The sequence below is a fragment of the Limulus polyphemus genome, unplaced genomic scaffold (assembly GCF_000517525.1).
Source record: "Limulus polyphemus unplaced genomic scaffold, Limulus_polyphemus-2.1.2 Scaffold6864, whole genome shotgun sequence".
Lineage (NCBI taxonomy): Eukaryota > Metazoa > Arthropoda > Merostomata > Xiphosura > Limulidae > Limulus > Limulus polyphemus.
In genome coordinates, this window is record NW_013672474.1 from 1 (window position 1) to 13761 (window position 13761).

The following is a 13761-nucleotide window of genomic DNA, read 5'->3' on the forward strand; positions in this document are numbered from 1 at the left end:
TCAGCTTTCGCTGTGGGTTGGCCTTGAATGATGCAAACTGTGTTATTTAGAAATCGGCATATTTCCGTTCATAGTTCTTTTATCAGGTCCAATTTCAAGATGTTATAGTCAGTTCTAGGTTAGAGACAGTAATTTCTTATCTTCTTTGTGTCCTGATCCTTACTTTCATTCTGGCTTGTTGTGTAATATGAAACTCCTTCTCCACAAACAAGAACTATTTCCATAATGTTGACAGAGGTTGGTGGAGCATAATGTGGACTTCCTGGTTGTTATAAACCTGGAATTTTATCTCTCAGTTAGTAAGATCAATCTTGTTCCACCATTTGTGATGTTTAAATTCACTGTGCTCCTCTCTGTCTCATAATACTAGTGTTGTGAATGGCAGGTTCATTCTTGGTGCTATGTGGATATTTATCATGAGTTTCCTTATCACATCAGTGTAAGAAGACAAGCTCTTACCCAGAATTTTCCTTTTTTTACTTCAAATTGTGTTCTGGGTATAATTTGAGTCAAATTATTTCTTCAACTCTCTCTACATTTGTTGAATAATGAACATCTTTCTTGTATAACTAAGTATAGTATTTGTTCAATGCGCCAATTAATAATACAACCATTGTAATCGTTTTATTGTTTATCTATGAATTTTTAGTTGCATTAAAATGTTAATTCACCTTTTGCATAATCATTTGCATTTTGAGTAAATATATATGTATGTATGATGAAACTGACATCAGCTTCCAGAGCAGTGATATACACATACTATTAATGGAGCAGAAGAGTATATAAATTTATGAGATTGTATTCGTGTGACCTACTCTGTGAATAAATACCCTGCCAGAAGCTTCAGTAATAAAGAGAGAGTCATGAGATAGTTATTGAAGGGTATAGCTATTGCTGTTTGTCTCTCGATATTGTTATTCATGTTGAAAGGTATTGTTTGAATATTGTAGTTGCAATATTTGTTTGGAATTATGTTTTCCTTTCTGTTTCTTCCTCCTGAGTTCATTATTATTGATTTTTTAATATTTATGATAAATTGTTTATTAATATTGGTGGGTAGTCCTGCCCAGGCATTTTTTTTTATTAACTGTGTTTTGCTAAGTGTTGCTGTTGAACTCTGATTGTAGCAGTGGGTGTTCATTTAAGACCATTACAATCGACCATTCATCTCTCAATCACTACATGGTCGTCCCTCATTTTCTCTCTGCTGGTCCTTTTCACCTGGATTGTGGATGACCAAGGTAGATATCTCAGATGCATTCCTTCATATTCTTGTCACAGAGTTTTAAAAATTTTTCTTTCAATTCGTTCATCAGGATCATATCTTTCAGATCTTCTGTTTGGCATTGTGCTGGCCTCTTACATCTTCAACAGAGTAGTCAGGGCCTTTGCTTACCAGTTATGCAGACTTAGTCTATGATTACATTACTACATGGATGATTGGCTTCTTATGTCTCACTTGCAGGAGGAGTCTTACTTTTACACCTCTCTTCTTCTGTGGGAAGCTGCCCATTTAGGGTTGCTTGTCAAAACTTTTAAATCCTTTCTTAAGTATTTTTCAGTTCTTTTCTCAGCCAGGCTCAACTTTCTCTCTGTCTGGAAGTGCTGGTGCATTCTGTTTTGGAGGACAATGGCTTTTCTGGAACTGCTTATTCCATAAATGGTCTTTCACTGGTCCTTTTGTGACCAGTGGAACCATTCACAGACATTTGCACTTTGTGGTTCTCCTTCTCGTCCTCTGCTCATGGACCTTTCTTGGTGGCTGAACCACTCCAATACTACTGTTGGTGTGCCTCTACCTCCATCCAGACCCAAGTTATACCTCTTCACTAACACTTTCCTCTCTGGATGGGGTGCATCTCTGATTGAAAACTTACATTAGACACTAGGACCCAAGATGAGTCTTCACTTTACATCAATGTGCTCAAACTTTTGGTGGTGCATTGGGCATGTTCCCATTTCTTACTCATCCTGGTGGACCATTTGGTAATGGTTCACTCCACAACTCCACTGTTGTTTCCTACATCAACCATCAGGGAGGCATCAGCTCCAGGACCCTTTTTCTTCAAACTCTCAACCTTCTTTATTGGGCCAATTATCAATGGATCTCTGGACACTATGAACCTCACTGAGAACTGGCTCTCTTGGCTGGAACATATTCTGCCCACAGAGTGGTCTCTTCACCCTTAGGTTTTCCAATGGGTGTGCTCTCTTTCCTGGAGACTCTACTCATTGATGCCATTGCCACACCCCTCTATTCCTAGCTTCCCCTCATTTGGTCTCCTGTCCCTATTCTTCAGCTTTGGCTATCAATGCTTTCAATCAAGACTGGTCTCATCTTTCACTGTGTGCTTATCAACCTGTGTAACTTCTACCATGGGTTCAGGCATTGATTCCCAACACTCCTTGTCATGTTCTTTTGGTGACACCTCTTTGGAAGGTACCTTCTTCTTTACCTTCTGTTTACTCACCCCCTACCTTCCACACCCTCTGTCTTGCTCCAACCTCACACTTCATTATTCCATCCATGTATCACATTCTTCCACCTTCATATTTAGGATTTGTCCAGTCCATTGCCCATTGGTAGAGTTGAAAATAACATGCACTAATTATTCCTATACTTTTCTCAGTCCAATACATCTCATGTTAGAGTTAAGGTGAACATTTGGTATGTTCTGAATGCGCTCCAACCATGCTACACATATTGGCTCTCCGACCTCTTGTGTGCAAGTCTTCTGATAGCCATGCTCTTATTCTGTTCATACCCATGACACATGGGGCTTGTTTGCCTCTTCCTTCCAATCTGGACAAAGAGTGTACCCTGAAAGAGATGAGGTGCAGTCTCCCACAGGCATGCCCCTATGGAACCCCTGCCATTGGGTGTCACACTCTATGGGCTTCCTTTGGGCACTTTCTGAAGGGAGCTCATCTAGGTAACTTTTGCCCTGGTCCCTCCACCATATCATTGTGGGGTTCTAGCATTCTGAGTTAGAGTTGTGTATCACCTCAGAAGTTAACATTTTCTTTATCTTAAAATGTATTTCTGATAGATACTCACCCCTCACACTTCCCACCCTTCCTCCCAATTTGTCTTGTCAAAGAATGAAGATCACGAGTGCAAAAGCATAGATGGATTTAGTGTGTGAGGTTGTATCACTCTCCTATTGGTGGATGGCTTTTGCTGCATAATAATGTCATTTTGCAGTAGTACAAGTCACAAGGAATCTCGTAAGTTTAGGTGGGACTTGCCTAAAGGCTAGTGGCATACAAATCTCTAAAGCAGATGCATGAGGAAGAAAGCTTAATTGTATGATAGGTGAGTATGTATTCGAAATACATTTTCAGGTGAGGAAAATTTTAACTTTAAATACATTTATTCATTTATTTTAGTTCAATAAGTTTTCGTCATTAAGTCTTTCAGCAAAGCAATAATGCTTTTCACTACTGCGATCAGTCCTATAATAGTTTTCTGTAAATAGTGTATTTTGTGTTGAACTTCAGAATATGTTTTGCCTAAATCATCCCAACCATGACAACCTGCTACATATGTCCTTGTGAATAGTACATCTGCTAACATTTTATCACTGAAAGAATACAGTAACTGTAGTTTTAGTTCATCACAAGCCTTAGAATGCTACACTTAAGTAACAAAAGAAAGAGAGTGAATTGTGTGTAATTTGCTCGTGTATTTTCAGAATAAGGAAACAGGTTTCCTTGGTTATACCAAGAGGTCCTTGAAGGTCTCATTATAACTTTAATACTCACCATTCATTAATAGTTGCTGTAATGCCATACTAACAGACAGTCTCTGTTTTATACTTGTCAGTTTTTATAATAAAAGTAAATATAAGGACTACAATTTCTTTTAATACTTGTTTGCCATGAATATTCTTTTTATTTAAAAGATAAAATATACTTAATCATAGTATTAGTCTTTTAAAATTATTTTTTGTATATGTAATGTAGTATTTTTATTTTGAAATATAGGATGGTGTTCTTGTGGAGAATATGCATGATGTACCTTATGTAACAGCAAAAAATTGTGGGCCTGAAGTGACTGCAGTAATGACCCGTGTTTGTTCTGAGGTTCGTCAGACAGTTCCTTTACTACCTTGTGGTGTTCAAGTTCTTGCTGGCAATAACGAAAGTGCTTTGGCAGTTGCACTATCATCAGGTCAGTTGAAAGATGTATATATTGAGATGATGCCTCACCTCTACATGCAGAATAACTTGATTTCTTTGTACATCTGCCCATGAGGTTTGCATGCTATTAGCCTTGAGCTATGTCCCACTGAAAAAAAACTAGTTTAACAGGAACTGCACTAGTGCATGATGTCATCATCATGCAACCATAGCCCTCCACCAATAGAAAAGTGATACAACCTCTTTGCACAGTAGCTACCCCATAAGCGCTTGCACTCAAATTAACTTCATGCTCTTTCTCAATATTGTCTAGAATGGACATGTTCCAAAATTGTTAATCAATTACTTGAGATTTGCAAGAGTTTATGACTGTTAATTTTTGTTCAAGTTTTTCTGGTTTAGAGTTTGTGTTTCACATTAAGTAGTTTCTTTAATTTACCTCAGGGAAAATATAATTGGTGATTACCTGCCATTATGACTTCTCAAGTGATGGTAACTTTCTCTTTGTCTTGTGATAGTGATGATATTTCTAACTAATGCGTCTACTGATCCATCATGGCTACTGGAGACTCATTGTTTGTAAAGGATGATCAGCCATTGTTCAACATGTTGTGGATTTCTTCATGTGCACTGGGCTTCCTCCTTCTGTCCATTTGACTGTTTTTCTTGGAATGTCTGTCAGTTGATGATTTTCCCATTGATGGTGTTGTGAAGGTCCAGCAGTTGGTGCTGTCTCTCTGGACTTGGATACTGTGGGTACTTAAGAGATATTTTTTGAAATATCTAAATGCTACTGTATAATCCAAATTTTGATATTCATAATTTAGGATGATAATTAACTTTCATATTTGAATAATTAAAATTTAGACAAATGAGAAACAAATGATGCATTTCCCTATTAAGTTGGGATATGTTGCAACATTGTTGCAGTGTGTTCCTATACAACTGTCATATGTAACCACAATTTTTTCAATCACATTAGCTTTTCACATTAATGTTAGCCATGTGCATGTACATACAAGTCTGAAAGAAAGTGAATTGACATTTTTGACACTGAAATAAAGAATATCAAGTCACAAAAATTACTTACATTTGTAAAAACACATTTGTCCTTGTAAAACTAAAACCATTAAATGAAGCCAACGGCCTTGTTGTTTGTGCCATGCATCATCAAGTATAACAATGCTAATCACATGGGTTTCTTATTTCAATACTGCAATTCCAATATGGTACTTATCTCCTTTAACAACATTAGCTATTCTCGTTCAGTGCTGCCCTCTATATGCGAACTTTTCTTTATGCATGCCACAAGTCTTGTGCTCCCAACATGTCTCTCATGCAAATCATCATGTGTCATCTCTTAACCAATAGTAGCATGACATGTAACGTGACAGATGTGACTCCCTCTACACTCCTCTACTGAAGGTTCACTTCTCGTTTGGCAGCATTTGAGTTCAAACGCCTTCTTCCAGTGCTTCCAGTGTGACAAACAATTTATTTTTTGCAAGAGGTGGTTCTTTTTTGAGTTTATTTTTATTTTATTTTATACCAGTCTATGTTTCTGCACTTGACAATTTGGAAACATTTTCTTGAGTTACCACTTCAGAAGTCACACCAATGACCAGTGTTTTTTTCTCAAGCATCAGGTATTGCTTGACCCGATGGTGGATCTCTCTACTTTTATATGTCAGGAGATTGAATGCTACATGGCTCAACCTTTGTCCCCTGACATTGCCCAGGCTCCTCTTAAGTCAGCTGAAATTGTTCAGAATGAACAGGGTTTTGATCGTCCTTTCCTGCCTCCAGAGTTTGCCATTCCTTCCCAATTGCAGCCTGAGGAATAACCTAGGCCAAATTTGGTCTTCACAGATTTTGTGTCTCAGGTTTGTTATGTTTTATCCCTTTCCCCCATCTCTTATTCACCTCGTCCTTCCTTGTTACATAAGACATCTTCTCAACCATTTTTGGTATTTCCTCCCTCCTCAGATATTCGGGTACATGTGGATAAATTTGTCTCACAATTAAGTGAGGGGATCAGCATGCCACGCTCCCTGAGTATTTCTGATCAGTACACCCTTTCTTACCATTTTGCAGACTATCTGTTTTTGGATCAGCATTTGTTGGGTTCATTGTTACCTATTTAGGGGGCAGCTCCCGAATGTAATGTTAGTCTTACCCATGCCCAATATTCTTGCCTTTGTCTTACCCTAACTAACCTTCTACAGTATCTTTCTTCCATACATCTCCTATTGGAGGCTCTCCACAGAAATGCTGAGGGGTTTTCTGTGGATAACCTTCACCTTCTCTCCTCCACATTAGCCCGCGCTTCATTATCTGGCATTACATACGTAGTTTCTATGTTGTTGCGACCTTATAGGTAGTGCTGCAGTATTGGCTCGGGTCATTTACCCTCAACATATCTCAGGGACTTACGCCTTGCACCTTTTCTGAGTTGTAATGTCTTTGATACAGTCCCAGAAACCACTGAGCCTCGGGTGACATCATCCTGCCAGCAATCCACTCTTATGACCTTTGTAGCCCGTTTGTCTAGGTCAGAGCCTCATATGCCACCTATTCCCATTTCCCGTTCTTCATCCTCTCAAACCTTACCCATTCCTTCTACTCCAGGTACTTCTTTTCTACAATTTCCTTGATGATGTAACAACTGTCGCCACACCAGTACCGGTGAATACCCTGTGGATTCAGGTCCGGTGGGAGCTCGATTATTGGAGTTTCTTCCTTGCTGGCATCCTTTCATTGACAATCAATGGGTGATACGGGTTCTGTCAGAGGGATTGGTTATCCAGTTTCTTTCCCCACCTCCTGTTTCTCCCTGCTACATTTATTTTCCTCCTCCTCGAGATCTTGTGGCCTGCTAGCATCTGTCAGAGGTAGTTCAAGATTTGCTTTTGCAGCAGGCAATGAAACCTGTCTATCATCTTTCTGGGGGTTTTAATTCCCGTGTTTTTATTGTCTCCAAGAAAACCGGGGATTGGTGACCAATGATCGATTTATCTCACCACAACTGCTTCCTCACACTCACAAAGTTCATCATGGTGTCTTTTCTCACCCTGAGATGGGTGTGTTCCCCAGGATTGTGGATGACGAAAATGGATGTCTCCAATGCTTACCTCCACATCCATCTCGACCTTATCTTCAGTTTGTCCATCTCGGGGTAGTTTACCACTTTTGGACCCTTCCATTTGGACTTACCTCAGCTCCTTATTTGTTTTGTCGCATAGTATTGGCATTTGCTCATCATTTTCATGCTCTGGGGATACGATTTCATTATTATATGGATGACTGGCTCCTGGCTCATTTCGAGCAGGAATCAGCCACTCATACTCACCAATTCCTTTCTGTGGTGGCTTGGGTGGGCTGGTTGATCAAATTGGAGAAGTTATTCCTTCGACCCACTCAGTATCTCATCCATTTGGGGGTCTTTTTTAACACCAATATCAGTCACACTTTGCCTTCTCCTTTACATCTTCATTCCATGAAACTTTCAGTTCACCATGCTCTCTTGGCTCAGTCATTTACTGCTCGCAAGGTTCTATTGCTTTTGGGGATGTAGTCCTCCATGACTGCACTGGTCTCTCTCAGTCATGCCCATATGAGATCCCTGCAGTGAGTGCTGGGTGCTTCACGAATGATGGAACCTTGCTCAGGATTCTCTTTCCACCACCATTTCCTTTCCTTGTTCCCAGCGAGATGATCTGCAATGGCGGATGGACAAAGCCCATACTTTTGTGGGCATGCCACTTCCTCCTCTGCATCTGGATTTACATATTTTCAGATGCATCCCTTCAAGGATGAGGGGCATGGGTCAATCTCCAGGAAGCTTTGGACTGTGGATGAAACCATCTTGCACATCAATGTTCTCGAACTTCTAGTGATACGTCGGGCATTACATCACTTCCTTCTTCTAACCCATCAGTGTCTGGTGATGGTTCATTTGGACAACTCTATGGTGGTGGCACATATCAACCACCAAGACAGCACCCAGAGATCTGTGTTTTCAGATGTTGGATCTATTATACTGGGCCCATGCACATCACATTCATCTTATCATATGTTATGTGTCAGGTGCTTTTAATCTAGTTGGGTATAATCTTTTTTGCCCAGACAAGATTTCTCCAATGGATTGGACATTAGATCCTCTCGTTTTTAGGGACCTTTGCCATTGATGGGGTTCTCTCCAATTGGATTCGTTTACCATATGCCTTAATACCAAGTTGCCCCCTTTTGGTCACCTGTATCACTTCCACAGGCTTTGGCAGTTGATGCCTTCAGCCAGGATTGGTCACACAAATACCTTTATGTGCACTCTCCAATCTGATTGCTTCATCAGGTGATTTCTCTTGTCCACTCTACACCTTGTCGAGTCCTCCTGATTGCATTCTATTGGCCAGTGCAATCATGGTTTCCAAGGTTACACTGTTGGCTCCTATCACCACCTGTCCCTCTTGCACTTGCTCCCTTCCTTCTTCATCAACCTCGATCCCATATTCTACATCCCAATCTTCCCATCTTGTGTCTTCATGCCTGGCTTTTGTCTGGTCCTTGGCAAGATGATCCAGTTTCACACATCGAGTCGCCTCCTTGTTAACTAATCCCTTATGGCCATATTACTGGAAGTATACCAGCATAAGTGGAAAGTCTTCTGCTGTTGGTCTGATAAAAGGGATTTCCCGCTGACAAGTTTTCTGTGGCTCGTGTAACAGAATTTCTTACATGGCTCCTCGACTGTGGGTCTTCAATCTCCTTGCTTTCTGGATATCGGGCAACCCTATCCCATACCTTCCACTTTTCTCGATACCATAGGGTTTCGCATTTCTCCTGTTCTTACCGTGCTCATGCATTCCTTCCAAATTTGGAGGTCTCCAAGGTGTCCTGCCCTTCTGGATTGGAACATTAATGTGGTCTTTCATGTCCTCACTTTACCTCTGTTTGAACCACTTTCCTCATGCTCCTTGTTTCATCTGCCCCTTAAAACATATTTCCTTCTTCTCTTGGCTTGTGGACAATGACAGTCAGATTTGTTTGCCAGTGGCATTTTACATACTCTTTATCACCCTGCCTATCTTCTTTGTCTCGATAATTTCTTTCTCCCTAAGACCTCAGCAGCTCAGGTAGGTTGAAAATCCTTTTCTCCTATTTCTCTTCCATCTATATTTCATCTTTATCCTAGACTGGATCTGGATAGACATCCATGTCCAGTCAAGGCCCTTTGTTGTTTCATTGCATGTACTGCTACTTTTCGTGGTATGCGCAACTAACTTTTTATCACCTGGCAATCCTTCTCACTTCATGATCTTTCACCTTCTACTCTTATGAATTTGGTCTGCCTTTTGGTTTGTTTGATCACCTTCACAGATGATGTGGCCTCCTGCTAATATTTACACAACTACTTGAATTGAGCCATCACCTTTTGGTTGACGTGGTATCCTGATACCTATTACACAACCAAGGGAGTTGAGCCATCACCTTCCTGGTTGACGTGGCCTCATGATACTATTTACATAACCAAGAGAGTTGAGTCATCACCTTATGGGATGATGTGGCCTCCTGCTTCTTTTTACACAAACACTGGAGTTGAGCCGTAACCTTACTGGATGATGTAGCCTCCCGATACACTTTACATAATCACTGGAGTTGAGCCATCGCAATTGCAGTTCACCCCTTAGATTGGGAGACCTCATCCTACCTTTGTGTGGAAGTTGGTTCCCAGCATTGAGGTTAGAATGAACCAATCAACATTAGTCCTCACATGAGTACAGATTGTCTATCTTCCTCCCCTAATTGCGTGGTCTATGTCTTTGGTCACAGTGGTAGTATGTGGGATTATTCTGGTGCTATCCTTGACTATCCCTATCCCTCATTCTCTTCTTACAGGTATATTATTGCCTTTGGATGGTGCCAGCATGTGCCATGGTTGGAGGAGTTGATTCCATGCTATAGACATCCTTTCCATACTTGATGTTAATTCCTGGATTGATAAATTGTTGATGATCTTCGTGACATACCCAGAAATCGGTGCGGATCTTAATCCCTGATTCTTGGGTTTGAGGTGAAGAAGGTATGATCCTCATCCTATTCTCACGTGGATGTTGGTACCCTTTGAGGGTGGTTTGGATGTAGTTAAGTTACTGAGTATGGTCCGCTGTGCCATAGCCATTCTACTCCTCACAATTTCTGCCCTTGTTCATTACATGATCTACACATGGGTGAAGAGTATACTTGGCTCAGAAGTGGTGCAGTTCCCCTATTCTGTTCTTTGGATCGATATATCTCATCGTCAGGAGTATCCTTAAGATGCTTTTGGGGGGTACTTCTTTCATTCCCTTGCATCAGTCACTCCTTCTTCTTAATGTGGGATTCTAGCTAATCTTGTGAGAGGAGGTAAATACCATATTGGAAGTTATGATTTTCCTCTACTGAAAATGTATTTTCAATAGGTACTTATCTCCACTTCTGATTCAAAGTGAAGGTTCGGTAGAGGAGAATAGAGGGAGACACATGCATCACGTGAGCATGTCATGCTACTATTGGTTAAGAGATGACTCATGATGATTTGCATAAGAGACATGTTGAAATATAGTAATTCCAACAAAGGGGGGGAGCACATGACTTGTGGCATGCTAAAGGAAAAGTTTGCATATAGAAAGCAGCACTGAATGAGAATAGCTAATCCTGTGAGAGGAGGCAAGTACCTGTCAGATATACATTTTCAGTATAGAAAAATTATAATGTTGCTTTGATTTTCCCTGTGTCTCCGAACTTAAGATGGCTAATACTTTGATAGGAAAAAGCTCATCTAAGAGATAATTCAGTAATTACCTGCTATGTGAAAGCTATTTTGAGTCTTATTTTCATATATTGCTTTGTTGCAGTTGAAAAACTGCCATATTTTGCCATTCTATAACTAGAAAAAATATATCTTTACATGAGGTATATTTTGGTTCATTTTTCTAAATTTTTATGCAGGTGTTCTGCATGTAGTCAGTGACATCCCCATGACTGGTTGTAAATGTGTTCTAAAACCTCAAACATAGAGAAAGGTTACATTCCAGAATGATAGCACAGTAGGGCTAGAGCTTATATTTACTTGACCATGTTTCTTTGTCATCCTTCAGTGTGAGATGGGGTCATTTCAGCGAGTTATACTTATGCAATCCCTTGAATTTATAATAGGATTTATTATTGATGTGGGTAATCTTAATGTGTGGAATACTGCACTAAAGATTTTCCTAAATTGAAAATATGTTACAAGTATTATTCTGGTTTTTTATCCTACTGTGCAGACAAAAGATTTTCTCTCTTCCCCAGCATTCAGAAGTTGTATAATGAGTATCTGGACTAACCAGTTCAATTTTAGCAAAACACAGATCCTTATGAATCAAAATTTTGTTTCTTTGAGTTTGTTGTCCTATTTTGAATTATTCTCTGAACAACATAACTTTCTGCCAGACATTAGTGCGTGTGAAAACCACAATTGTATTTTTAACACTTATAAGAACTTTGTTGCTAATAAAAATGAATAACTTTTTAAAAAACATTTTAGAATAAAATTGTGCACAGTATTATGGATTAATGTATATATATATATACATTTCATATCTAGGATTTCAGTTTATTCGGGCTGAAGGTTTTGTATTTGGTCATGTAGCAGATGAAGGTATCATGGAAGCTTGTGCAGGACCATTGCTTCGCTACAGACGTGCGATAGGAGCTGAACACATTTTTGTTTTTACCGATATCAAGAAAAAGCACTGGTAATATAAATAAAAGCTTATATTTTTAAGGATGTAAGAAGGCTGCAGTAAACCAGTTGTAAAGCACATCCTTTTTTTATGCTCATGTAATTGTTTTTTTTCTTTTCCTTTTAAATATTTTCAGTCTTTTGTTCAGTTGTTTTATTATTTGATAGTAAACTCATGTATTAAGCCTAACAATTTTATTATAACAGTGTTTCACTTGAGATGTTTTTACCACACTCCTTTTGATTAACCTATCAGGGATTTCTAATGAAGGCCTGAGCATGAACTGTGGATTCAAAAGTACATGGTACACATCCTTTAAACACAAAAAAACATGCTTCACACTTTGAGTCTGTGAGTCCATTATAAGAGTGACAGTCAAATTTCATTATTTGATTAGAATAGCTCAAGAGTTGGGAGTTGGGTGCTTTTCACTAACTGCATTCTAGTTTGTTCAAAATTAGGCATAGTTATTGTGAATAGATCTTGGATAACAGGATGAATATCTGAAACTAACTAGACCAATTTCAAATGATAAGTGCAAGTGTAAATTACTATTTCATGTGTGTCTTTTATCTGCCAGAAGTTTCTGGTTTTGAGACTTTCTGTTCAGTAGCATAACTCATCAATTTGACTGGACCTTTGAAGCCAAAACCTTATCTGAATTGCATGCTAAACTGGAAATTCATTTGTATGGCGGTTCAGTAAGCTGACAAACTTGTAGATGTATAAATTTGTTAAATCAAATTGGATTTAAGGTGTTTGATTATCTAATTTTTCTTAATTAGATGTAGTGAGTGAGGTTTTGGAGATCAAGTGAACCAGTCACATAAGTTCTCACACAGGTTTTGGGTTGTCCATCTTCCCCTCTCGACTTGTCTTCTATGTTGTGGTTTGCAGAAGGTCTATGTGTCTATGCTTGTGTCCTGGGCTTTCTCTCGTTTGGTGATGAGGTTGTTACTGAGCTGGGGTCGTTTTGGGCTGGTTTCACGGTCATGGGGGTAGAGTGCATGCGATGGACTTTTCTCGGATTCTGGATGACACATTCCTGGATCCCTGGAATTAGGCTACCCTGTGAGTTCCTGGAGTTGAATGTTAGGTTTCCTTTTGACCCTAGAACTTGAGGTGAAGATAGTATGATCTTCATCCTACCCTTGCAAGGATATTGGTACCCAGTGAGTGAGTTTTTGGATGTTGTTGACTTATCTAAATGGTCTGTCACCCCCTAGCTATGGGACACATCCTCACTTGCCCACTTTCCATCGTGTGATTGAGTGATTCTGATTTCTGTTTAAGACCACATTGCTAAACTATCCTCTCCCACTTGGATATGCTCCCTTTAATGTTCCACCATGTCTGGTCCTCCTGATCATGTCCATGTTCATGGCAAAGATATACCTGGCTCAGATGTGGTGTGGTACCCCTCTTCAGATCATCTGATCTGTTCTTTTAATTTTGGGGATGTCCTCTGAATGCTTCTGTGGGAGATGCCTGTACTTCACTCACACCGGTCCCTCCTTCGTTTCAGTGGGATTCAAGCTAATCTTGTGAGCAGAGGGAAAGTACCTTTTGGAAGTTATAATTTGCCTAAATGAAAATGTATTTTTGATAGGTACTTCCCTCTGATCACACTTCCCACCCATCCTCCCAACAATCTTCTGGTGCTCATCTTCTGCCAAATTTCGAAGTGAAAGTTCGGTAGTGACGTGTAGAGTGAATCACATGCATCATGGGATAGTAGTGCTCTTATATTGGTATCGAGGTGATGCAAGATGATTTGCATGAGAGACATGTTGGAACTTTGGATTCCAACAGAGGGAGAATGAAGGCTTGTGGCATGCAATCCTGAAATAGTTTG

General features: G+C 39.7%; 1 protein-coding gene across 2 annotated transcripts in view; it reads left to right on the top strand.

Moving 5' to 3' along the window:
• Positions 1 to 3297: 3297 nt before the first annotated feature.
• The window catches only part of LOC106474136 (uncharacterized protein F13E9.13, mitochondrial-like), an 18241-nt gene continuing 7777 nt past the window's right edge, over positions 3298 to 13761 (top strand). Inside the window, exons 1-3 of one of the 2 annotated variants that reach the window (XM_013934826.2) lie at positions 3298 to 3316; positions 3988 to 4174; positions 11768 to 11918. In XM_013934826.2, the coding sequence (XP_013790280.2) occupies positions 4009 to 4174; positions 11768 to 11918 (317 nt within the window). In that variant the 5' untranslated portion in view covers positions 3298 to 3316; positions 3988 to 4008. The remainder of the gene's footprint in view (positions 3317 to 3987; positions 4175 to 11767; positions 11919 to 13761) is intronic. The other variant, XM_022402499.1, reaches the window with a different exon arrangement.